General features: G+C 40.5%; 2 protein-coding genes across 2 annotated transcripts; one reads left to right on the top strand and one right to left on the bottom strand.

Annotated features, from left to right (window-relative positions):
- Positions 1–4475: 4475 nt before the first annotated feature.
- On the top strand, positions 4476–15226 carry LOC140274677 (solute carrier family 22 member 13). The gene is made up of 9 exons (XM_072370051.1): positions 4476–5195; positions 6142–6245; positions 8700–8854; positions 10993–11161; positions 11395–11509; positions 13035–13449; positions 13533–13641; positions 13726–13938; positions 14254–15226. Exons 1-9 carry the CDS (start codon positions 4857–4859, stop codon positions 14354–14356), a joined length of 1722 nt encoding a protein of 573 aa, XP_072226152.1. The 5' UTR covers positions 4476–4856; the 3' UTR covers positions 14357–15226.
- A 68-nt stretch (positions 15227–15294) lies between these two features.
- Positions 15295–23299, bottom strand: LOC140274678 (digestive cysteine proteinase 1). Its single transcript, XM_072370052.1, has 11 exons — positions 23083–23299; positions 22379–22438; positions 22211–22303; positions 21170–21342; positions 19794–20055; positions 19517–19712; positions 19196–19389; positions 19022–19113; positions 17128–17289; positions 16588–16777; positions 15295–16507 (listed from the first exon to the last, which is right to left on the bottom strand). The coding sequence occupies exons 1-11, from the start codon at positions 23126–23128 to the stop codon at positions 16320–16322; spliced, it is 1656 nt and encodes a 551-aa protein (XP_072226153.1). The 5' UTR covers positions 23129–23299; the 3' UTR covers positions 15295–16319.
- Positions 23300–26972: the final 3673 nt, after the last annotated feature.

Below are 26972 nucleotides of genomic sequence, written 5' to 3'. Positions count from 1 at the left end.
TATAACTAACATGAGATAGGAAGTTTGTTTCTAAGTCATCCCAGAATGAACAGCAGTAGGATACAGTACCCTGTTATGAGCTACCCCTAATTTTTTTTATAGCTAGATAGCTTTTTTTGAACATCATGGAAATAAAATAAAATAAAATAAATGATTTGTGGTTAATTACAAAATAACTGAACCACTCTAGCTCCAGGTTGGAAAAAGAGTAGGAAAAAATATATAAACATTTCATATCCTACCCCTTCTTCCAGATTTAATGATCATTTTTATGGAGCTTCCGGAGATCAGCAGGGAGACTGTGCCAACGTTTCACCCCACAAATGGAAACACAAAATGTTTTTCCATTGTTTTCCAATGTCTGAGCTTTACTTGCCCTTTTCTTCTGCAGTTTGATATTTAAGAACATCCTTGAATTTGAGCTTGTGTGACTTCAGAAACAGATATTAGTGTATTCCTAAAAACCTACCAGATCAACGATTCTTATTGCACTTCTTTTAAACATGCATAATGGTGACAGAGAGCTTTTATATGTATAAACTCTAACATATATGTGGTAATTAAGTGAACACTAAAGTATATAAAGTGACACATAGTATAGCTTCTACTTTAGATTTTCCAAATATCATAAATGTAGTGAATCTCAGCTGGGGCCTATCTGTGTGGAGTTTCCATGTTCTCCCTGTGTATGCGTGGGTTCTCTCCGGGGAATCTGGCTTTTTCCTGCTGCCCAATAAACATGCATGTTAGGTTAATTGGTGAGATAAAAATAAAGATAAATTGACTCTAGGAGTGAGTGTGGGTGGCTGTGTGTCTCGTTTTTCTCTGTGTGACCCTGTGATGGACCTGTCCAGGGTGTACCCCGCCTCTTGCCCAGTGGCGGCTGGGAAAGGCTCCAGCCCCCACATCTGAGTTAGATTAAGCGGGTATAGAAAATGGATGGAAGGATAAATTCAGTCTTGATTAAATTCAGTAATAATTTTCTTCTATCAAACCATCTTTATCGTTTTGCTCATATCTTCACTACCTGCCTCTAAAGGCTGCTGTAAAGTTTCATCCATAACAAAAAAAGGGGGTATCATCTGCAAATAAAATGTATTTTATTATTATTGATGCTCTATATGCGCCATTATTGTACAGACTGAAAAGATGAGTTTTGGTCTCAGTATTGATGCCTGGGGAACATCACAAGCAGTGTTGTATAACCCCAAGATATCTTTGATCATATAATCAGTGATTTCTTCAGTTAACTGATTTATTGCAATAGATGGTGATCTGTCTGACCTTAATCAATACTGATTTTTTTTTTAACTTATCAATAAATGTATCTAATCCGGCTATAAACAGATTTTTCAGTATCTTGAAAAATTGTGAAAGTAAACATGCCTGGAATTTGTGAAGTGGTGTTTATCTCCAGTTTGTACAGTGGTGTAACTTGGGGTCAGAAATGTTATCAGATTAGGTCCAATGCTAACAAAGAATCCATTAAAACGCTTAACATCCTCACCTATTTTGTCAGCACATTGTTAGTTGCTGATTAATGATTCAGTTGGTTAATGTGCTTCTGGACATTTTTTATTGATGTTAATCATTAATATGTTCCTGATCCTTTTAAATTGAGTTTTTATTTATATCTAATAGTTCACTGTATTCCTTTTTATATGTCATCATAATAGTTTTAAATATTTATCTCCTACCTCAATAGTAAGTATGTTTTTTTTCTTACAGGCATTTTGCTAGCCTTTTGTCCTCCATGGGCTATTTGTGTAATTAGATTATCTATTTCACATCTTTGTTGGACAGTATTTATCTTGGCAAGTTTTAAATATCCTTAAAAAAGTTGAATACATTATCTCACAATCTAGTTTTAGTAATTTGTCTTTAACTTCAATCATGGACTTATCAGTCCTGATCTGTTGCAATTTTGGTGTATTATCCTGTTTGTCCTTCCTATAATTCCAATAATGTTATTTTTGTTCATATCCATCCAACTCAAAAGTCTATTCCTTTCTCTTGGTTAATCCATGTCTCCTTTATAGCTATCACATTGAATGCACATCTGAACTTACTCAAACATACTCTGATGTTGTGGAAATCCACATGCAGAATGCACAGGCAACAATTTATTGAAAGTTATGGAAACATGAATGGAAGTAAAGTATACAAAGCAAAAATAGAGTTTGTCGATTGTAACAGGCTTGAAAGTCATATTTTGGTATGTCTAACTTTATTATTCAACACAGCCTGAACCCTATTCGACAAGCTTTCTGTCATTTCTCTCAGTAGTCTTCAGGAATAGTTCTCCAGGCTTCTTGAAGGACATCCCAAAGCTCTTCTTTGGACGTTGGCTGCCCTTTGTTCCATTCTCTGTCAAGATGATCCCACACTGCTTCAATTATGTTGAGGTCCGGGCTGTGGGGGGATTCATCCCTCCATAAGACCTGTCAAAATGGGTTCCTTGCTAAGTTGTCTGTTATGTGTACCATGGCACTGGTTCATCTCTTGAGTTAGGTGCAAAGGTCAGTGTTAGATAGCTAACCACAAAAATAAAGATAAACAAAGCATATTCATATGAAACTGGTCAGGTAAAAAGACTGCACTGAAAATGAGTGAAAGAGCAGCCAGTATCCAAAGAAAAACTTTGAAAGTCTTTCAGAATATCTGGAAAACTGTTGCTTAAAACCATTTTAAAAGATAACGCGAAAGTTTGGTTTCTTGGTTTTATTTGGCTTTAGAACATAATATGAAATGGATGATTAGAAAATATATAACTAACTCAAATCTTAAGTTGCATTCTTATTCACTAAAAACACAACATTTCCAAAATATGAACAGTTTTTTTAATTATTAAATACAGAATAAACAGAAGAGAGGAGCCTCTGTTTTCCATACAAATCAAAATGACAAAGGTCGAACCACATTTCCTCAACCGCGACCGACATACAGTGACCCTCGTCATGATTTCATCTCCTAAATTATTCTCCCCACTGATTTTGTGCGTTTCAAGTTCATGTATACAAGAAAAACTTTAAAACAAACAGAAGTTACATAAACCAAGATCAACAAAGAAGTAGCATCCCGTAAAAACGCAGAAATAAAAACAATGAAAAGATCAGGCTAAAAGTGTCAGAAAAGCAGTTCAAAATAACACATACAAGGTAACATCAAAGTGTTAAACACTACTTGAGTTAAACACCAATAAGAAGAGGTGAGTCTTAAAGGTTTCTGAGCAGGTTAGGAGCCTCTCCAAAGGCCTGATCACCTCCATTATCTTAGAACATCTAAGAGCATCTGGTTGGCTGATCTCAGTGTTCGAAACGCATTGCGATGACATAAAAGGTCCTATGCCCAGGACCTGGGGCCAGACTATTAAGAGCCTTAAAAACCAACAACAAAAATCTTTCAAATCAATCCTATAACATGCAGGAAGCAAATAGAGTGAAGCAAACACTCACGTTATGTGATGGCCTGTTCTGTATCAAAATCAGCCCATCTGCTCCATGATGCAGATCACCATTTATTACATAATGACGTCAGGTCACTTTGAAGAAGACAAGCCTTTTATCAATACAGTGTTGTCAGAGTTTATATGGTGTGTTGTGTGGATCTGCTTCGTTGTACTGGCCGACATTTCATTGCATTAGTAATGCAAGTTGTTTCATTTAATTTGTAACAGTGTTGTTGTATAATTAAGCATTTTCATCTAAGGGACGACTGTAATCTGTGCATCGTACGACAGCCTCAATCTTCAACCTGTTCATTAATCCAAAGAAATATCAAAGAGTGCACCTACGTAAATCTACCCAAAAATAATCATTTTATTCATATTGTTGTTGTTTATGCTGCATTTAAAATACTGGTTTAGAAATCAGAGAAGGCAAATCAACAGACACTACAGGACCCTGCCTTTTCAGAACCGTTGATTAAGCAAAGCCTCTGACACGAGATTACCTGTTCAACCAGTAGATGGCAGCAGAGGGCCTGTGAGGAAAACAGGCACGTTTTTCATTGTCAATGCATGGGGTTGAGATGCTATAGCCTATATTATGTATTGTACTCCACAAAAGCCTGGCAACTGGCAGCATGTCCAGGAAATGTTCACATTGTTTCCATAATGAACACCGGTCACCGTGGTCGCCTGCATGATCACAGCGCACCGCGGACGCACATCACATTGGAGGATCTTAGTGATTTTGTTATGTTACTATGGCCCTGCCCTGTACAGTAAGTAACACATACGTCACACCATGTACCGCGCCTCCGCTGCCATTCGTGTGTGTATGCCTCCACAATTTACATCGAGTGGAAAACGAGGGTACCAGAAAAAAACAACACCGGATGGGCTGTCAGATGCATGACTTCTCTCACTTTTTTTATTATTATTTTGCTTGAATTATGGATGAAATGTGTACTATTTTGCATTTAGTTCTCCGTCCATCTGATTAATCCACCTTTCTGGCTTCCACGTGATGTTGGGAATCTGCAGAGAGAAACTTTGTTTAAGGTTGTCATTATTTGGCAGAACTGAACCAACCTGTGTGAACTCTATGTTTGGAGGCAGTGGAGCTGCATGTAGGTAGGTGGGAGTGTGCCAGTGGGAAGATGATATCAGTTTGGTTCACGCTTAGACTCAATTCAGATATTTTCAGAAGTTGGTAGAGTTCGCCCGGATGGACCACATGGAGACAGATTTACCTTAATGACCTCGTGAATAACACACCACAGCCTCACCGCCTCTTTGACTCATTGTCTGCCGGGTATAGGCCTAATTACAGTCAGCCTCCCGCCTCCCCTGCACCGGCTGATCCACTTAAAAAGAGCGAGCCATCGATCTTGCTCATACATTTCCAACCAAGATGAATTTCGACCAAATCCTCGCTGCCATCGGAGGCTTTGGCAAATACCAGAAGATTTTGTACATATGGATCTGCTTACCCCAGATCCTCCTCGCCTTCCATATGATGGTGAGCATCTTTACTGGAGCCGTGCCGCCCCATCAGTGCCGGGAGAACTCCAGTTCAGGAGTCGGGAATCAGACCGTTATCCTCGCTACCGTCGCCTTGAACTCCAGCCTCTCGGACACCTCCTGCTTCTCCTCGGATGTGCTGCTGCAGGGCAACCGGACGGAGCGCGTCCCGTGTGGCCACGGATGGGTCTACAGCAAGGAGATATTTCAAAGCACCACTGTCACCGAGGTACAGTTGGAATTATTATCAACAATCAACTGTTACAATGCAAATTTACTCTCTTACTTTACTCTGACACCTGCAACACATAGACGGATCATTGTGTTAAACCTAACATTTACACAGTCTCAGCTCACCTTAGCCCTAAGTTTTGCCTCATTAGAACCAGGCTTTGGTCCCCACAAGATGAGTAATCTTAAACAGTCACAGACCTAATGAGGTTATAAAATCAAGAACACACTCTCACACACACACTCACATGCACACACACTCTTCAACCAAAGACACAGACAAAAATACTTTTAAAAAAAACAACCACACACCCTGCAGATAGGATTTGTGGCTGTTCTGTGTGTCCATAAAGGCATTCTGGAAGTGTTTTGCATCACTTCAGCACTTTGAGGTAATTTTACATCTCTCTCATGGTTTTTAGTTACAATAGGTGTGTCTCATTTTGATCATTTCTCATGTCTGTGGTCCCTATTTAGTCATATTTTGTATGATCTTGGTTGTTTTCTCTCTCCTGGTAGTAATTTTGCAAATATTGCTCTATTTTGCATCCCTTAGTGGTTTTGTAAGTCTCTGTAGTCACATTTGGGTCTTTATCTGTCTTATTTGCTTTGCTTTGCATATCTTGAAGGCCACATTTGTGTCATTTTGCGTTGCATTTAGGAAGTTTTCTAATTCTTTGTCGACTTACTACAGCTGTGTTTCCATCCCGCTGTCATTATGAACATTTTCAAATTGCACACACACACAAATCAAAATGGAAAGTCCTTTATTTAAAAAAGCTGGTGATCCTGTCTTAGTACCATTACATAATGCAAGATCAGTATCACCTCAAATGAAATCTCTTTGGAAAAAAATGAGTGAACTCAGCCGTCTATATCTAAGAAATCAAAGTTTACATGATTCGGTAACAGCACAGAAACTACCTGCTCTTTCCATCTGTCAGTGGGACCTGGTGTGCAGCAAAGCTGGACTAAACAGTCTCGGATCATCTATCTACATGTCTGGGCTCTTGGTGGGATCTGTGGTGTTCGGAGTCATGGCTGACAGGTAGGCTTTGTGGCTTTCTTTCACTGTACCGCCTTAAAACTCTGACTTTCTATAGATACTACACACAGTACAATCCTTTGCATCAAAGCTTAGCCTCAAAAGGCAGATGCAGCTGGAGTTCTTTGGCATGTGGTTGCTGTATGCAAGTAGGGCAGCTGACACACCACCCTCAGTTAGATCAGGGGCCAAAGATACACATGACAGTTTGACTAAAACTGTGAAGTTGGACCGACCTTTCTCACTGGTGATGTTTGTGCCTTGAACATAATGTCTTTAGAGAAATGCTAAAATACCAACCTTTTTCAGGAATTTTTTTTTTTTTAATTCTCGTTTAAGCTGGTGAAAATGCTAACGTTAAAGATAATGACGACACACAAACGCATTTGTAATTTTAGAGCTTTTAATACCGTATCTACGGGTTCTTTGATTAGACTCGTGTAAGGCCAAGCGTACAAGACAAAACTTGAAGAATTCCAATAGAGTGCAACGTCTGGCATTAAAGTGAGTAGAAGTGGAAGGACAGACTTTCTGACTTACAAGGCAGTTTAACAGTTCAGTGAAATCTTAGCGCCTTAGCACCCCTGATTCCCTTGAGATGCATTCTTGGTCATTTAATTTTGGAATTTGACATTTTGTCATAACAGAGATCACACATGGCTCTCGGTAGCAATACAAAGGTTTATATTTGGCACATTCATTACAAGAAACAGGTGTGTTTAAACAGATCCAGCTTAACAGAGCAAACTTCCACACAGTTTTACTTGCAAAGAAACATTTATATGATCATAGATGTTTTTTAGATTGTTAGTAGATTTCTCCAACTGTTTTACTCTTCACATCACAGACTATCTTTCACAACTTGAAACCCAATTTTAAAGTTGCACTCCAGCACTCTTTAATCCCGTGAAAACTCGTTCAACTTCCTCAAAATTGGACATGCAAAAGTATTTCTCGTGTAATAAAACTCGTGCCCTTAAAACGACTACACTTTTTTCCTCATTCAACGATTGGGGATGTATGAATATGCTAATCTGGCTCCGCCCACATCTCAGATTACGAGCAGCTGACACTTCCTGCCTTGTCTCCACAATTCTATACCACAGCCAGATGAAATTTTGGGGGGAATTCAGCTGTTCATGTTTGAAGTAGAGGAGGAAACTAAATCATACAATGTCGCGTGCAAGTGTAAATATCAGAATAGGAGAGGGTTGTCTTTCTAGCATTTGAACTTTATCGCTCTTTGCTTGGCTGGCTGATAGAAGGCAGCTCCCGGTGCAGTAGCAGATTCACCGCTTGAGTGCAGCAATTAGGAATAAGAGTGGGACAGAGACAAAATACATGAAAAACAAACTTGTGCCTGTAGACTCTGAAGCTCACAGAATCTGATTTTGGGTTCTCACATTCTAATAAACAGAACATGTCAGCTCCGCCATCTTCACAACAAGAGCCAAACACACCAAGTAACTCCTCCATCTTGCTTCTTCTGTCATCTCCACCTGCCGTCTTGTGCTAGCTTCTCATTTCTAAGATTTTTCAACAGCGCATGCACATTAGCTGTAAAGCCTGACCGTGCAGGTAGTGGATTGGTTCCTCCAATCTTCTGCGTAGAACATTCAGGCTGTTTCACCTCAGCTTCCTGAGACTGCAGGTCCTGCTCTGTAAAACATCAACCACAGCACCGATAGCCAATTTTCCTCATGATATGTTTTGTAACACATAAAACCATCTTACTAACATGTTACCAATGTTAAAATGGGATTTTATTATTAGGCTGACTTTGAATTAATTCAGTGAACGCTGAACAGCTGCAACTGAACAGTCATGGCTCTATGTATAAGAGTCACAAAGGAGAATTTTAAGACACAGCAAGTCACTATCTGCTATCACCACTCGAAGGAAGAAAGCACAGCACAAAATTACCTTTTGCCCAGTCAAGACTTTAAATTAGAGAGTAAATCATATAATGAGGACTCAATTACACTGATGTTACTAACTTTTTTTCTGAACATGCAAAAAGGTCTGCAGACTTAAAAAGCCTGATGTCCACACCAAAGAAAGCTATTCTCTCTGACATAAAACACTGCTCCTGAACTCCCCGAAGTGCCTCGTTTGTAGTTCGCCTTTTTTTGATCACTCAATGAAATCATCATGAAACATGCCTGTTTTTGTACACTGCCTGCTTAGTGGCTAATTCGCCATGACTCAAACACATATGGAGCAGCTGTCTTCTGCTCCGGCATTTTTGAATGACCAATTGAACAACGGAAGGCAGAAAAGGCCTTTCAGCTTCGAAAAATGTTTTCTTTTTTTTCTTTTGAACATTCGATTGTTTCAAACTTTCAAATAGACCATCCAAACTTAATGATCACGCCGTAAATGTAACCAGTAAGGGCTCCTTAATGCTTTATACATGTTTTCCAGTAGACTCATGCCCATCTCATCTCTCCGTCTAAGGTACGGCCGGCGTTTCATCTTGCTGCTGTCCATCGCTCTCCAGACTGTCTTTGGAGTTGCTGTAGCTTTTGCACCCAATTTTCCTGTCTATGTGATTCTTCGCTTTGCAGTTGGCACCACCATATCTGGAGTCATCATCAATGCTTTTGTACTTGGTACAAACCACACAAACACACTCAAACACTGCTGACATGATAGCATTGCAGGAACAAATGTATTAAATGTGTAGAAAAGTATTCAGTCCTGAAAAGGACTGAGGACATATGATAACATTTAATTTTTGCATTGTAACCTGATAGGTTACAGTTACAATTTCCAAAGATTTTTTTCTCTTCTTAGATCTCATCAAAACCCATCAGATTAAAATTAGATGCATGTGACCAAAGTTTTAGAGTCAACTTAACATTATGCTTTACTTACTTGTAAAGAGTTAGACTTGGAAATCAAAACCATCTTCATGTTTGTGTGGAAAATCTCAAGTTACAGCCAGCTGTTAGTTAACTTTGAAAAGAATGGAAACAGTAGAACAGCCAAAAAAGAAAAAAAAAAGCTGCCTACCAGCCCCTCTAATGCTCTCCGGACATCATACGAGAAGCAGTACACTACTTTACTTTAATTAGATTTTGTGGAGGAATTATCCACAAGTAATTGGATTCTTACTTTTGTGCACTAAAATGAAGTACTATTTAAAAATACAAATGTAAGGATACATGAAAAACGTATATATTTTCAGGTGTTTGTACAATAAGTCATCACTGACATTCACATTCAAGATGTTCCTTCAGCAACTGCTGCATCTTACATACAGCTCTGGTGGGAGATCTCTCCATAATTAGACGAGACGCCACCTCTCCCCGTTCTCCTGCAACTGTCATCATGGAGCACCTAGCTTGGACTTTAAGTATATTTACACTCATATCAGTATCACTGCTGGGGTGCTTATGCTAATTAACAGTTGGTCGTGTGCCTCAAGTTTATGATGAAGTGAGATTCATCAGTTAGCACTCCTGACTTAAAGCATATTTGTACAGACTGAACAGACAGAACACATGGCATCACAGAACTCCAGAGGTACTTGGAAGTAGATTGTGCTGAATTTGGACAGAGCTGGGATTACTGGTTCCCTACGGTTTCAATCTTTATGCTAAGTAAGGATCACGCCTCAGCAAACACACTTGACAGTAGTATAAATTTTCTGACCTGAACCCCTTTGTCCTGTACACATGGAGATGGGTATTTTTGATAACTGCAGATTTTTTTGTGTGCTTATTGTTCACATACAAATGGAGTTTTGGGCACCAAACTTTTTGGAAAATGCTTTCCACAGTGAAGACTTTCACATTCATGAGTGGATTGGAAAACCAGAGGTTTTGGCTCGCAATTTTTAATAGTGTGCCGCTATTTCCTTAGTTTAACATCAAAATATGCACTGATGTCTCCTTTGTTTACAAGGCATCGCCTGACTTAGTCGAGATGACGCTGGTGCTAACCTCACTAATAGGACTTTTTCCATGTTTTCACATAAATGTACAGTTACTCTTTAACTATAATGAGGAATGGAGGGTTCAAAACTTGTGTTAATACGCTGCTCCATAAAACAATACTCCAAGAACACAGAACCAGACATCAACGTCACCGATTTTGGACCAGGCCCAGTCAGAACTCAAGTTGGTGGGGCAACTTTGAGCTTGAGGTGGTTTTCGCTGAAGAATGGTGAGAGAATTTTTGTATGTCCAAGACGAACGACACTGTTTCATTTGTGACTGCGCTGCTTCATCCATGCACCGAAGGGCAGGAAACTGCTGTGAGATAAACCTGTCAATCCCTCTATGAAATTTGCATGTACCCTGTGCATCCAAATATGTCTATACGTTTTCATGTGAAGTGCTATGTGGTTGTGTTTTTTTTTGAAGGGATAGGGGTTGTTTTTAAGAATACCCATGTCCACATGTACATTGTGTCTGTGAGTTAAAAAAAGAAGCCAGTTTTAGGGAAACTAAGAAGATGGAAATACCAATGAAGTTAAATCGATTGTATTGTAATATTAATGAGGATATATTATAATTAAATGAAAATGAAATGTCAGAGGCAAGCACAGCTGCAGCCAATTTATTTTTACTGCCTTCAAACTTTAATGCTGTTTTTTGCAAACCCTTACCACTCTTTCCTCCACCTTAAAGCTCCAGCACCTCAACACCTCACTCAAACCCACTACCCACGATTCCTCCTCTCCCCTCCCCTCCTCTCCTCTGCTCTCCTCTCCTCCAAACCTTGCATTATTTTTCTCCATAAGGTACTGAATGGACGTGCACCAAGAGACGCATGCTGGCGGGTATCATCACAGACTACACCTTTGGCCTGGGTTATATGCTCCTAGCTGGGGTAGCGTACCTCATACGAGACTGGAGAAAATTACAACTAGCTATATCAGCCCCAGGCTTCTTGCTTATCTTCTATATACGGTGGGGAATTAAACTGGCATCTAAACATTAGATCCACTGTGTATTCATGCTATACATGAATGCCCTCTTTGTGGTGCTCACTTCCTCCTCTATCCTTATGTCCATCACTCTGTCACCGCTGTCCACTTTCACTCCCAACCCACCACACCACACCACACCATCTCCCCACTTCCCCACTTCTCCCAACACTTCTTCCTCTCCCTGTCTTTGCTCTGTGATCTGTCCCCTGTTAGGGTCCTTCCCCAGTCTGCCAGGTGGTTGTTGGCAAATGACAGGAGAGAGGAGGCCATTGCACTCCTTCGCAAAGCAGCACTTGTTAACGGACGGGTCTTACCCCCCGCTGTCCAGGTGTGTGTGTGTGAAAGAAGTGTTCTTTTGCCTTAATTCTAATTTTTGCCACCAAATACTATGAAAATATATAAACTCAAAAGTCACTTGGCTTAGCTTAGCTTAGCTTAGCTTAGCTTAGCTTAGCTTGGCTTGGCTTAGCTTTGCTTGGCTTAGCTTGGCTTGGCTTAGCTTTGCTTGGTTTAGCTTAACTTGCCTTAGCTTATTTTTGCTTAATTTACCTTGGGTTGGTTTAGCCTAGCTTAGTTTAGCTCAGCTTAGCCTAAATGACCGTTCTATTTGTTCCTATTACCAACTATTTCTGACACATCTGTTAGTAAATGTCACTCATGCACAGGATTAATTAATGCATTTGCTGGGACTATACGCAGCAGAAATGTGCCCATGTTAATGTGTTGAAGGACAACTTCTGACAGTAACACAATTTTGATATTTTTCCTCTGTACATCACCATAGTGACTAAAATGTAGTTTCAAATGGCTTTAATCATTTAGAAAATCAAACTTTAATTTGTCCCTCCATTTTCATTTTCTCAAAAGTAAATTAATAAGCTAGCACAGTTATAAAACATAGGTTTTTGTTTTTTTGTAGTCTTTGATGCAATTTCTTTGTGGTCAAATGGCTAATTTGAAAAAAGAACCAAGAACGCTCACAGGTTGCTTTTGTGATGCGTTTTGGGTTATAATCCATGTGTAGTTTCAAGAGGCTTCCTTTCAGGTTCCTAAGAGTCACCAGTAGTTTCCATTCAAAGGGAATCCAATGACAGTGGACTTGGACACTTTTCATCTATATCATCAAGAGTGTCTTTGTACTTCACAACATCTTGCCACAGGTTCTAGGGTTTTTTCTTATGGTGACAGATTTCTGCAGTTATCCACTGTGGTTTCCTTCAATGGTCTGCCAGTTCCTTTACTAGACTGAGCATGCTTATGCATCATTCCTCCTAGCCACTCATTAAGTTTATGCTTTGTTCTTTTTAACTGTCCTTTTTAAAAAAAATTTTCCAGCTGTATGATGGCCTTCTGCACTTGCATTCATGCTCTTTGGGGCGCATTGAAGTAGTGATCCATTCATTCGTCCATTTTCTATACTCGCTTAATCCAATTCAGGGTCACCAGGGGATGGGGCGGGGGGGTTGGGGCTGGAGCTTATCCTTGCCGTCATTGGGCGAGAGGCAGGGTACACCATGGACAGGTCCATTCAAGCACCCACCAAATGCAAATTCATCACTTGAGTTGAAATCAACTGAAGACAACTTATTTCCTTTTACCTCACCTATCTATGAAACAGCCAATCAGGTCACTTATTTCATTACTTTTGCGCTTGAGAAAATGAAAAAAATAAAATGAAATCATTTTTCATTTATTTGTCACAAGAGTTGAGTATCTATGGCACAGATAATTTAGGAAAATCAGACTGATTATTTGTGTTGCTCTTAAAAGAGCTCTTCTTACTGTATGAAAAATATAGTATGGCAGCTTATGCCACAGTCTCTGATTTACTTGTGTGTCCACTTGCATTTGAGGTTGAAAAGTGGGAGATATTAGGTGGAGCAAAGCAAAGTCACTCTACAATGGATCTTGTACGGACACCGAAGATGAGAAAGAGAGCGATCATCTTGTTCTACATTTGGCAAGTCTTGACTTTTAAGTGGCATCATAACAGACACAACCATTTATGTTTGCTGCTCCCTTCACCTCCCTATTTCTCCCGCATTTGCAACTCCAGGTTTGTGAATGTGCTGGTGTATTACGGGCTCTCCCTGGGTGTATCCAGATTTGGGACAGACCTCTATCTGACCCAGTTTGTGTTTGGGCTGGTTGAAATCCCAGCTCGCTCTCTGGTCCTCCTTGTTCTGCCCTTTAGCCGGAGACTCAGCCTGAGTGGCTTCCTAGCTGTTGGGGGGCTCGCCTGTTTGCTCATGCTTGCGGTTCCGGCAGGTAGGAGGAATGCAGTACACACTTTTCATCTTCAAGTACTTGCTTCTCAAACGTGAGGACAATTTTCTTCTATTTGTCTGCAGATCATCCAAATGTCCTGACTGCTCTTGCCATGGTAGGGAAGTTTGGCATAACAGCTTCTTTCGCTGTCATCTATGTATATACTGCTGAGATATTCCCCACTGTGGTAAGGTAAGATTTGTAGGTTTTTCCTAATTAGCCCATATTTTCCTCAAGTACACACTCCTTCAACTTTTGGTGCTGGTGTACTCCCAGGCAAACAGGAATAGGTGTGTCCAGCATGTTTGCGAGGATGGGTGGTGTGCTAGCACCCATGATCAACATGCTGCATAACCAGAGCCCAGCTACACCCCTCATCATCTTCGGCACCTCCCCTCTGCTGGGAGCTGTCCTTGCCCTGGCGCTGCCCGAAACTGCTAACAGAGCCCTTCCCGACACACTGGAGGATGCAGAGAGCTGGGATGTTGGGTACTAAAATGATACCTTGCGTTTTAGCGGAATAGGACTTTATCCTTTCTGATTTGGGATAAAAATAAAGTTCAAAGTAAAATTAGAACTATATTGATTCTTTCATTCCTCTTCCTATGGGAAAACTGCCTGCTTTGGAGCATGTTACAGAAAGTTAAGTAGGAAATGGACAAAGCTGAAAATCCAGATTACTTAAGCTTAACCTTTGTCATGCTTTGGCTCAAAGACCCATTTGAACAGGGAAAATGCCAATGGGTTTTTCCCATGTAAATCACAATGCAAACAGTTGTCTGCTTTGTATTTTATGTGCCGCAGGTTTGCTCCCACCAAGGAAAACCCAGAGATGTGTGATGACGTTGGCCAGCTGGCAGGCAGCACGGAGAAGCAGGAGTTACAAATTCTCGCAAGCCAGACCTAACAGTGTGTAAAAGGATGCAGACATTCCATAATTCACACAAGAAACAGCCTCAACTTTGATACTAGATAGACTACGTACCATAACACCCTCTATGCAATTACATGTCAGGATGTGATTCTGAGCTCTATGCAAGAAAGCCACGTTTCACTTGCCAAACTAGCACAAGGTGTTAAAGCACCGGCACACAAAGCAGGCATTCAGTTCTCCTGCCAAGGCCAGTAAGAAGCCTACTGTTTCTGTAGAGGAAGGTAAGAACCAACAGTCAGGAATAGTTTTGTAAATCCTTCATAAATTTGTACCTTTGACCCAGTTTTGTAAAGAGGTACGACACATTTTGGAAGACATTAGAAATAGTCCATCTTGGGACTTTACAGAGGCACAGATTTCATATTTGTGTACGTTCTTTTAAACCAGAAGTGATATGAAAAACAACATTCCACAAGAAGACTGCCAGAGCAGGCTAATGCAGCACTCAGTCTTGATGAAAACTTCATATTTACTAGACAGCGATCTAGTTTTTTATGCATTACTTTAAAAAAAATAAATGAATTTGTTTGTTGCATCTTAATGCGGTTTTGCAAGCATCTGCCTCATATTCTCTTGTGATTTCTAGCAAAAATTAGATTGCATGTATTAGTTACCTTTTTGTACAGAAAACATGAGATGTAACTGATCAGCACGTAACAAGTTACTTGATTCCAGTATCGTTTGTAGACTTTTTTTTTTTTTCTTTAACTGAATTATACTCAAATGTAAATCGACTGTGGCTGTGATGCCATCTTCGACCTCTCAGATAAGAACATGTTACTTGTGTTTAAGGGCTGATATTAAACAAGTGTTGGGTAAACTAAAAAAATTCAAAGCATGCATCACAAGCAAAGGATGTGCAGTAAGCTTCTGTGGAATTCTGATGTTACTCAGACAAAGGATTGTAGACATTTTAAGTTCATCATTTTACTGGCAAGGAAATGAAAGTCCAATACACTTTGAATGAAGAACCTGCAAATGAGGAGTGGTAACCAGTCATTCCACTGCATGGATTTAAGAAAGCATGCCTTACTGCTGGCTACAGCATGTGGTCTTTTCAGAGTTAACCAGAGATGTCACTGCACATTAATGATTTTTGAAGAAAGAAGAAGAAAAAAAAAAAAATCGTGTCACAAAATGTACATTACCTAACTGAAAAGGAGGTGCTGTGCCTCCAGCAATAAACTTGGATGAGAAAGTGGACTTGTTCTGTGTGCAAGTTGTGCAGCATCAAAGCAGCGATATTTAACACAATATTACCAGGCAGTTTATCTCGACGCAGTAACTGCATCTTCACATATTGAAAAGAAGAAGGGGATTTAAAAAAAAAAAAAAAGGGGGTGGAGTTAAGTGGAGATGAGGCTCGGAGTGCTCTTAGTTAGGAGAATCAGAAGCTTTCCTGATGGGTGAGTTAAAGCTAAAAGCTACATCAGAAGAAGATATTTTTCACTATCTAAAACAATAACAAAAAAATTCAAGCAGTCTGAGCAAGAGCTGCATCAGACAGTTTGTTTATGGTCTGTGGTGTGTTCAAAGAGTCTGCTTTGCAACACCGTGCAGCAACATGGACAGGGTTAGGCCGGCCGAGGCAGAACTGATGCAGTGTAAATATCAACAATATAGTGTTCATGCACACCTGTGTGAAATGTTTTAGGTTTGAATTTCTTTAGAGATGGCGAAAAAAAACAAGAAAAAACAAGTGCTTTTCTGGTGGCCCCGTCTGTGTAGCTTTTAGTTTTAGTGCACCTTTCAGGAAACCACCAGGTTCTCCAAACTGAGAGCACGCTGAGGACCCATCTACAGCAGCTAATACTACTCATGAGCACTGTACACAACCCCACCACAAAAATAACATCCCTGATGTGTCAGTTTAGGACCAGGCACTCACAAAGTGGCTTCAAGTGAATATCATTAACATTAGGGACACAAGCAGGATCTATGCCAACGTAACATATGTAGCATCAGTGGTGACACCACAGTTGTTATTCTTCATAGACATGAGGATATATCCGTCATTGCCCCAGTAGGTGGACCAAGAGTTCTTCACCAACCAGTACGGCTCCCCATTCAGGGTGCCGTATCCCACTGCAAGCACAGCGTGGTCCAAGTCATCTGCGGTACTACCTGAAAAACAAGAAGGAGGAGTCAGGTTTATGGAGAGAGGTGGTGTAGCAAGTCTGAGCACCAGTTTGAGGAAAACCCACCACAGGCAGGTTCGTAGTAGACGCCATGGCTGTAGAAAACGAATGACCGATGCGAGGCGTCGATACTGATGGCTGCCGGCCCGTTTTTGAAGAGAGCCAGCTTGAGGGCCTCTGCACTGCCAGATGTGACATTAGTGTAGCTCTGGATACGTGCTGTAAGCTGGGATGAGTTGAAATGGCATAACCCGTTCTGTTCAGGGAGAAAACAAAATAAACTAACTGACTAACAGCGAGTCCAAAGGTAAAAATCACTGTGGCATTGACAGCATTTACAGTTCCGTTTTAACCCGACTGAGCCTGTTGAAAAGCAGTCAGGCAGAGCAAACAGCTGAAATCACATTTCAGTGGAATTTGAAGTCTAGTCGTGGTTTAAACATGTCACACTGAATATTTATGCCCTGGTTAAAATGGCAAATGAGCTGTCAACTTCCTCCAACACCTCAAAAAGGTGTTTCATTTCACCAACCATTATGACACACTTTAACAGCAGCTTGCTTGTTTAAAAAGTTATTTTACTCCATGAAAGCAAAATGATCTCACCATTCCCATGTAGGCTCCATAAGTTTCTGTTGTAGCGATGCCTCCGTGTTTCATAATCCACTCATACGCCCTCCACTCCTCCCCTCCATCACAGCCGTCATTGCCAAAACCCCAGGAACAATCAACCAGCATCTGCTGAGACAGAACCTGCAGGAAGCCCGTCTGAAAGCCAAAAATATAAATCAGACAATTTAGCAACCCGTCCAGTTCTGCAAGAATCAAACTCTGACACTTGGTGCCATAACTGTCACCAGCTCCGACGTTTTATAGCACTAACACAAGCCTCTTATGACCAAAACTAAAGTCAGGGCTCCACAAAACACATCATGCGATAAAGACATGGTTTTTGACGGGTCAGGAGGGAAGAAATGAGAGTTGAGGTCCCATGACACAAAGAAAACATAACAAAACAGACTGAGTTATGTCTACATGGGTTGAGATGGGAACTGCAAAGTTCATAATGAGCATTTCTGCGCCAGCTGTTATCTACGGGTTGCTAGGCAGATGCTGTGAGATCACGAAGAGGTAAATTTAAAACTGACCCCCAGGGAGTGGCTCTGTTTATGAACCTGCCTGTGGGGAAGGAGGGGGTCGCTGATTCGTGCAGGTCGCTTCCTGCTGATGCACCGCCTCCTGGCAAACGTACAAAGACAGACTGCCGGGGGCCTCACAACAGTACTTCCAGCCAAATTAAACTGTTCTTGCAATCACTGCAAAACAATTAGGAGTACTCACAGAACAGGTCACTTCCTGAGCCCTTGATCCGTGGCTCATTGTTTTTGATAAGTCTCTCATTAGAGAGAAGAAAAAAAGAAAAAAAACACTGTCAAAAGGTTTAATATGTTGAGTTACGTTAAACGTGCAAATAATAACAACCTGTTTCAGTTTATACCAACCCAGCTTTCCCACATGCACCACTACAGCAATGTTAAATTAATTGGTCAATCATTAATACGCAGTAATTTAAGAAGATTCTTTGAGGTGAGCACTTTTAATATTCTCAGAAGGCTTGGACTATTTTATTTAAGTAAAGAATGGCTTCTCCCCCCACCCGGACCTGAGCAGGAAAAGCTATCGTGTGTTGTGCTCGTCCCAAGAGTTAAAGAATTTGGTCACTTCAACAGGGTGCCATCGAATCCCATAATAAACCGGTCCTATGTTTGGACCATGTTGCTAGGTAACGGGAGAAGGAATGTCTTTGAGCTATGGCCTCTGTTCGACAGAAGCAGGCTGAGGCCGACATTCACTCAGCTTCATTTATTCACGCTCACTGTCAAGTCTGACCAACGCGTGTTGAAATTTGCACAATGAATCATGTTGTGGACGTCCCCCGGCCCTAAAGGGGGGCATGACTCTTCTCCCCTTCAGGGAATAAGAAAGGCGCCTTTCTTATAATAAGCAGCTACATACAAATGATGTAACTAAGCTGAATAAATACAGACTGATTATAAGAAGGCATGACAAAATATACTTCTGCCACACTGATCCTAATTTCTGCAACAATTTATTTATTTCATACTTTGCTGTGGTAATCTTATCCATTCATTTTATTGGAATAGGCGATTTGTTTTCCATTCTGCGTGCTGTTGACGCTGTGAAGTGTATAACTCCCTTAACTTTAGTAATGTTTTATCAGTCATGCGTCGACTCTTTGGTTTTTGTTAAAGTTGCTGTAATATTCTGCCTTAAAGACAAACTTCTCCATGAGGACTAATGTAGCTGAGCCTTTTTTCTTGACTTAGCATAATTGCAATGACAATAAACCAAAAGATGGACAGATGAGGCACCGTGTGGAACATCTGTGGCTTCAAAGAGAATAAGGAATCAGCCCCATCAGTGGAAAAAAAACTGGAATGGAGCCAGTGACGGCGATGCCAGCCTCTTTTCTTTTCACCTTTAAGAAGAGAGCGCCCTCTACTGCTCCAGTGGTGGCAAAGCTCCAGCAGGAACCACAGATGGCCTGGTCCTTCACGGGTGTCACAGCACCTGGAAGGGCAGAGTTAAGATAAAAACTGGATGTCCTGTCAGACCGATGCAGCTCTGGTAAACGCTTCAGGCTTCCACGCACCGTACAGCCTCCAGTCGAGTGACTCGGGTACTTTCACCCCTTCATAGAGTTTAGAGGGAAAGGGGAGCCCTCTGTTTGGGGTTTTTCCACGTTTTCTTCCCCTCAAAGATGCTAGCTCCGACATGGTGCGATCTGACAGGGAGTTCAGAGCCAGGGTGAAGGACAGCCCAGCTCTGTTCTTGGAGTGGACATAACTGAAGTAACAAGAAAACAGCCACTGGGTCATCAGAGACCTGAATCCATACTGACCTGCCATCAAGAACCTCAATATGAAATATATGTGCTAAAGTAACACAGTTAAGTATGAAACATTCTACTCACCGGAGATTATGAACAAAAGCATGCTCCCTCTTCTCATGCTCCAATTCGTCGCTGTACTGACGCTGAAACTTCTCCTTGAAATGGTTGAACATCCTCTGTGAGTGGCCAGGAGCTGAGGTGTGGATGAGATCTTTCATTGGATTAGCCAGCATGTGGTGCTCCACTCCTGGACCTGGAAAGCTTCCACAGCTCATTCCTGTAGGAAAACAAACAAAAACCTTTATATCCCTTTGATTGTTCTGAAAGGAGCGGTTAAATCTACAGCCAGTATACGAACCCTCAGGCAGCGAGAAGACTTTGGGATCCAAATGAATGCCAAACTCCTTGTAGTCCACGAGGTACTTGTCGTAATGGGAGCCCAGCAGTGTGTTGTATCCCATCATCTCATAATGGAGGGGAGTGGCCATACCTTTTTTGCCATCTGCACCTTTTTCTGAATTGGTCACCCACAGCGTGTAGGTGTTCTTCTTGTAACCCACAGTGGTCACATTCTGCCAAACCTCGCACAGGGAACCCCCAAAATACTCCATTCTCAGGAACTACAGGTGTAAATAATATAGTGACTTATGAGAACATAAAGTGGAAAACGAAAGAGTGTTCAGTACCATGACTGAGAGAAACATGCAACTATAACCAATAATCTTCTATACCAAGTAGATGGCTTGTTTCAAGCTGTGCTAATGGTATGTATGTATGTATGGATAAAAGCAAATGTGGACGATCACTGTATCATTTTACGCATATAATAAAGAAATCTTATCATATATTTTGATTTCATGTTGCCAAGCATTTCTTTTCCAAATCCTGCGAGAGAGTGCTCGTGAGACACAGCTTCGCAGAGATTATTTCCATCTGATTACTTGGTTTAAAATAATTTAGAGTGGAAATGGTCAGAAGACTTGCAGCTTTTGTAAAAGGGGTCCAATCTTTCTCTTTGAGACTGTGGGGAAAAATAAGTGAGCAGAACTTGTGTTCATGTGTCCCATAGGAACTGACAGGTCCCAGACCTCCTGTCGGGCTCCTAATCAGGCGTGTCAAGTGTGGAGGAACCACGTAACACAGATGGAGGAAACCACTGGAGCCGACTGTCTCATTTCTGAACAGGCTCTGCTACAACTCCTTGCTGGAGGCAAGGGCACATTTTCCATTAATATGCAGTCACACTGCAGCCGTTTACAGTAGCAACAGCAGAGTGACATCTGATACCCGCAGGAGCAGCAAATCATTACATTTAGACTATGTTGCCACACTGCAAGTTGTTCACCATCTCTTTTTCTCTAGAGTAAAATATTTTAGAGTCCGACTTGTTACAGTGTGGGGAACAATGCTAAAGGTCACCAACAAGTTGCAGTCTTATTCATTAAGAGGGATGAGACTAATCATAAAGGTCCAGAGTGTGGGATGGGCATATTCATTCAGCTGCAAAGTTGCAGCCTGCAACTTTGTCAGTAAACTCCAGCTCATTCTCCACTTCCAAGCAGAAACTACAGTAGCAACATGCCGAATCAGCTCCCAGCTGTTGGAATTTTCTTGTTATTCTAATCTAACGAAAACATACTTGTGAATATCGTATTGCATCTCTGCCAACAGATCACCCAAAACGGCAAAGAGTGGAAGTTAAAATTATTCAGCCGCAAACACACACACACACACCTGGAAGCCCTGTACATCTGGCAGCGACGCCTGCGGTGCGACTGTTTCATCCTTGGTTCCGTTCACCTGGAAGCACTTCATCACATTTTGCTCCACCTCGGTGGTCTCAGGAGTGATTTTATAAGAAACACCAAACTGCTGCTGCGACCCTAACTGGTAAGTAGAGACCTGACCTGTTGATAGAAAAAAAAAAAAAAAAAAAAAAAAAAAAAAGGATGTTAAAGTCAGGCACCTCTGGCACCTAATAACCTCATATACTTTTACTTCCCAATACCTTGCAACAGTTACAGTTCAACCTGGCCAATAAATTGGGACCACCCTCCTTGTCCAAAATATATGTGCACAGGAGAGGAATACAAAATACAAACTGATGGAACTCTGCAGTATGTATGAAGCACCTTTTTTCTGGTTGAGTGAGTCGGGCCCTAACAGCCTTACGAGGGTGTGTTCATCTGGTTTTGAGAACCTTTTGGGAGATTTTGGTAAATTCAGACTAATGTGTTTAAACACAATTCAAAAGTCAGACTTTGGTCTCACAATAATTCTAGTTCTTTTGAAGTGGCTGTGTGCTACCATTAGTTTACACATAAAATGCACTACAAGGAGGGACACTTTCTGCAGCTCCATTGTTTTAGGGCAGCAGAAACTCTGGAATGTGCATTTTAGATCTGATCAAAACACTACAGATCTAATCATTCTTGCCATTTTGCTTTGCCTGACCCTGGCTCTGCTTTGACTTTCTGTTAAGAGTAGCCTCGTCATTTAATTATTAGGTTTCACAGTACACAATATGTCTGCTGTTGCAAGAGGGAAGCTGTAATCAGGATATTTAATCTACCATAAAGAAAAAAAAAGACCAGATAGACTTCACAAAAAGTGCTTATATCTCCCTTTTAACTTCCTGTTCACATGATGAAGTTGCAGTCTGCCCACTAATCTTTGACACAACAGGACATCAGTTTGGAAACACTTACCTAACCCATTACAGAAATTACAGAGACATGTTCAAGAGAAGTGGCCACGAGGCGACAGTTTTCTCACCATGGTAGTAGTCTATTCGACTGGACTTTGCAGCTTGGTCAAACCAGGCTTCAAATGGCTCCACAATCTCAGCGTAGGGCAGAGAAATGACACCTGCAATGGCAACGAGAGGCATAAATCCAACCACAAAGTGCACATAGCACAACCATCTGCCATTTAACGGCTTACCTTTGACGTGGTAGGTCTTCCCAAAATCAGGAGGGGATGGGAAGGCTTTTCCCTCTGCCCCTGAAGGTGGGAAGGGTTTCAATATTATTTTTCAGAAAATGTACATTTCTTAGCAGTGTAACAGTTAGGTGGCTTAGAATAATACAATTTAACCGTGTTTTAAAACATGTGCATCCGCCTTTCCTCAACACCGACACCGCCCTAACGTAAAAACACATTCGAGCCATTTTCTCTGATGTGTCAACTGTACAGTTTACTTAAGCTAAAAAAAAAAATTAAATTTGGTTAGATATTTTGCTCCCCGGTCCTCACACCTATAGCAGAGGCAGTTTCACTGAACAATGTCGTTCAAAATAAGAGACAATACATTGTTTTACGTTAGTGAGACTATATAAATGAGCTCCAACCCTAGCGAAAACTCAACAAATTTCAGGCTTTGGTCAATACTGTGGAATGCAGCGTCAGCCATATTTTAGGTGGTGTGTGGTTTTCTTGAAAATTAGCTTTTAAATTTAGGTTAACACGGAAAAGCTTGGCTTGGCAGTGAAACCACTTGTGAGGCCACTGTGTAGCTATTTGAACAGTAACGTAGCTATTACCAAACATTTTTTGGTCAACAATAGCTCTAATTGCTAGCTGAGATAACAGCGTGTAACATTCGCTGACTGGATTCAAGCTGTGGAAAAATAAATATTGTCTCTTACCACAGGCAGCCAACAAAAAACCGACTACAGTGTACAAACGCTGCATAATTTCAACAGTGTGCTCTAAATACAAGAGAACGGGAGAGTCAAACTACACTCAATGTACACGACAGGACATGACCACGAATGCTACTCTGCAACCTTCAAAACACTGGTTAAATAAAAAACAACACATGTGAAATTACTGATGTCCTCCGCAGACAAATCACAGTTTGGCGAAGGAGAGTGTCGTCCAATCACAAACAAGAGGCGGGTTCTAGTTGCTCGAATATCATGTGATCCGGGTCATATGACCTAAGATGTGTGTCAGCGTTAGTTGAGCGAATTATTGCTGTTTGCTGCGAATTTGAAAGGATCAAGGTGCGTTTTTGTGTTGTTAAGATAAGCTGCAAGTTTGACATTTCGGATCACGAGAGGTGGTGGGAGGACTGACAAAAACCGGAGCATTAAATTATTTTGAAAATCCTTTTTTGACAATTTTCAGTAACCAGAATAAAAACTTAAATTCAAGCATTCAAAGAAAGCCACATATTTTCTTTGGGTTTGGTTGGATTCGGAGAGTAAGTTTCAAAGTTCCTTTCAACCACTCACCACCACTATAATGCAGGCCTATTTAATATCTTCTCGATATCAAGCAGGTATCCTTGATATGTGATACATGTGTTATCTTTGGGGTTGGGGCTAGGTCGTTATCAAAGTATTCATTTATCCATTCATTCATTTACTGCTGTAATTGATTGAAAATAAATTAAGTTAGAAACACAGATTGATTTTTGCCAGTTCCTGGCACTTCTTCGCTCAACTCCAATGTCCAAAGGTTGTGCAGTTTGGTTCCATAGATTCTGATCTACAAACAGTTCAGATCACACCCATTTATACAAAAACAAAAGCTGGAACCTGGACAAAAAACAACAACAACAACCCTGTAAAAATAAAGCATATTGGCAACAGCTCAAGTGCTGTTACAAAAACAACAACAGCATCTCAGAGGCATCTCCAAATGTTCAGAGGCAAAGTTGGAGAAAGTCAGTAACTAGACTAATATCACTCAACATGACATTGCAAAGCATTAAGGGATTTCATCATTTAATGACACATAATATCATGAGATTCAGGAATTTCAAAAGAATCCTATAAGGGCTGAAAAATACTACATGTTCACGATCTTCTGTTACAGATTGCTTGGAAGTGAACCAGGTTTTAAGCAGGAGGTGAGTTGGATCACTGTTGAACCACTCTGAGAACACTGCCTGAGGAAGTCAGAGAAACAGGAGAGAGAGAGAGAGAGAGAGAGAGAGAGAGAGAGAGAATGAGCAGAGGAAGGAAAACAGAAAACCCCACAAACCCTAACATCTTCAGAATGTTGTGCAGAACTGCATTGAATACAGACGCATTTCTGATATGGAACTGCCTGCATTGGCTCAGGAATACCTCTGAAACCCAGTCAGGAAACACAGTTTATTTCTGCATCCACTAAAGCAAGTTAAAATATATATAAACAACATCTTGAAATGCTGCTGCCATCCCTGGACCTCAGTTAATGTAATATTGACTGAAGTGAAGCAGAAAGCCATCTCTGGCTTAACAAATCTCAGCTCATCTCTAACCTAAACATTTTTAGGAAACATGGAGCCCATGTCCTTTGGACTAAAGAGTCAAGAGGCTGTCTTGACTGTGCATAAAACATGGGTAAATTATACTTCAGTGAAAGCTCCATTAATACTGAAGGATGTACACTGCAGCTGGGGAACATGTGCTTCCATCTTTACCGCATCTTTATCAGGGCAGGGTGTTAATATTGGAGAAATGATGCCCAACCACATTCTGCATATATTACAGCTAATGAGCTTGGGTCATTTTTAGTTGACAAATGTGGCTTGAATGCAAATGATTGCATTCTGCATGTATTCGTAAATATCATAAGGCATTGAAACATTTTTGGAAATGGCATTTTGTGTGTGAGGTTTATGGCATCATCCCAAAACAATATAAATGCATGAAATCTAATTTGTTCCACCAAATCCATGAGAAATGACATTTAGAAAAATACAACATCTTGGTTGTCTGGAAAACTAAGTCATTTAACTGCAGCCAATAAGCATCAATGCATTCAAAATATGAAATTACTAAATTTCTTGTTGTAAATTATTGCACTGATGCAGAGGAGACACATTTGTGCTCACTACAGAGAGCTTGTTGCTGTAAAAAAAATTAAAAAATCTGATGTTCTACACTACATTTCAATGAATATATGTCCTTGATAAAAGAGTTCATGTCTTCTAGCAGACTGCAATATGAAGTGAGAGGTACTGTAAAAATATATTATGTGCCTGTTTTTATACTGCTGTTTTTCTAACTTATGCTTGATGTTGCTGTTTGTGCCATGTTTTGACAGTGGGATATGCACAATGTGAGAAAATTAAGGATGGAAAGAAAGTCCCAGTTAAATCAAACTCATGATAGAATGTCCACATGTAGAATCTAGAATGTTCTCTCATGCCCTCTGATTTACTGTATTCCTTCTGTGAGGTCACAAAGATGAAGTCATGTGTCAGAATGTTGGTCAGTCACTGCTTTCAGTGTCAAAGGAACTCACAGAATAAGATTTACAGCTGGGAGTTCAAATGGTAAGTAAGTGAAAGTTGTTACTATCCTGCAACTTAACACTACAACTCTGCTGTCAATTTTGATGACACTGGTTTAGTGGATTTCAACCAGTGAGGAAAGGCTTGACTACTGGAGTAAACATGAAATATTTCACATTGAGATAAGATGATGACTTCCTGTTTGGAGCTAATCTGCTGTTTCTAAAAACCTACCAGTGTATCAGTGTTTATGTACAGAATGAGATTTTGGACTTCTAAATAGATCATATATTTCAATTTGAATCACTGATTTCAATCTGGAAAGAATGTTTTACTCTTGGATGGTGCTCAAGTGCTGCTACAATAATGCTCTCTCACACATGAAAATCTCTACTTACTGCAGCGAACTGGAACGTAACGTCATAAATTATTCTGTGGGGGGAGTAACAGTTCTCCAATGATGATAATAATACACACACACTTGACAAACTCTGCTCAATGCATAATTTTTAAGAACATTTGTCCCAGTGGTTTATGTACAGAATGAGATTTTGCATTTTAGTCATTCTTATGTGATTAAAGTCTAACAATCACATTGTAGATAAATTCAGTTTCCAGATATTAAACTCTAAGGAGGATCCTTTCAAACTGATGGCAGGAAAACATCACTCTTTCACTTTTAGGCAAGTTGGGGATTTATTCTCATGTCATAGATGTCTTAAGAACAGAATAAAATCCATTTGTTACTGTAGACTGCACAATTGCCACTGTTAAAAACAAAGCAAGCATTTGGTTATACTTTAGGCTTTCAAACATGTGCTTCCTGTTGTTTTTTCGCCACATATAAATGATCGAATAAACGTAGCACTGTTTACAGTGACATGTGCACCAGGAAAAGCAAGGAAGATGGAAAGAAAGTCCCAGTTAAATCAAACTGATGATGGAATGTCCACATGTAGAGTCTAGAATGTTCTGTCATGTCCTCTGATTTACTGTATTCCTTCTGTGAGGTCACAAAGATGGCATGTTCCAGAATGTTGGTCAGTCTCTGCAACTCAACACTTCAACTGTGCTGTTGCGATGACACACTTAAACTCATAATGATCTGTACACACTGCAGCGTATTTTCAACACCATACTTCTGTCAAATTGTGAACTAAATGCCAGCTTTGATTACACTGGTTTTGTGGATTTCAATCAGTGAGAAAAACCTTTTCTACTGGAGTAAACATGAAAATATTTCACACTGAGGTAAGTTAATGATTTTCTGTTTGGAGCTAATCTGCAGGTTTCTACAGGCAGTGT

Source organism: Leuresthes tenuis, unplaced genomic scaffold, assembly GCF_036924035.1.
Source record: "Leuresthes tenuis unplaced genomic scaffold, fLeuTen1.0.hap1 SCAF_18, whole genome shotgun sequence".
Lineage (NCBI taxonomy): Eukaryota > Metazoa > Chordata > Actinopteri > Atheriniformes > Atherinopsidae > Leuresthes > Leuresthes tenuis.
This window is presented reverse-complemented; position numbering and strand designations above follow the sequence as displayed.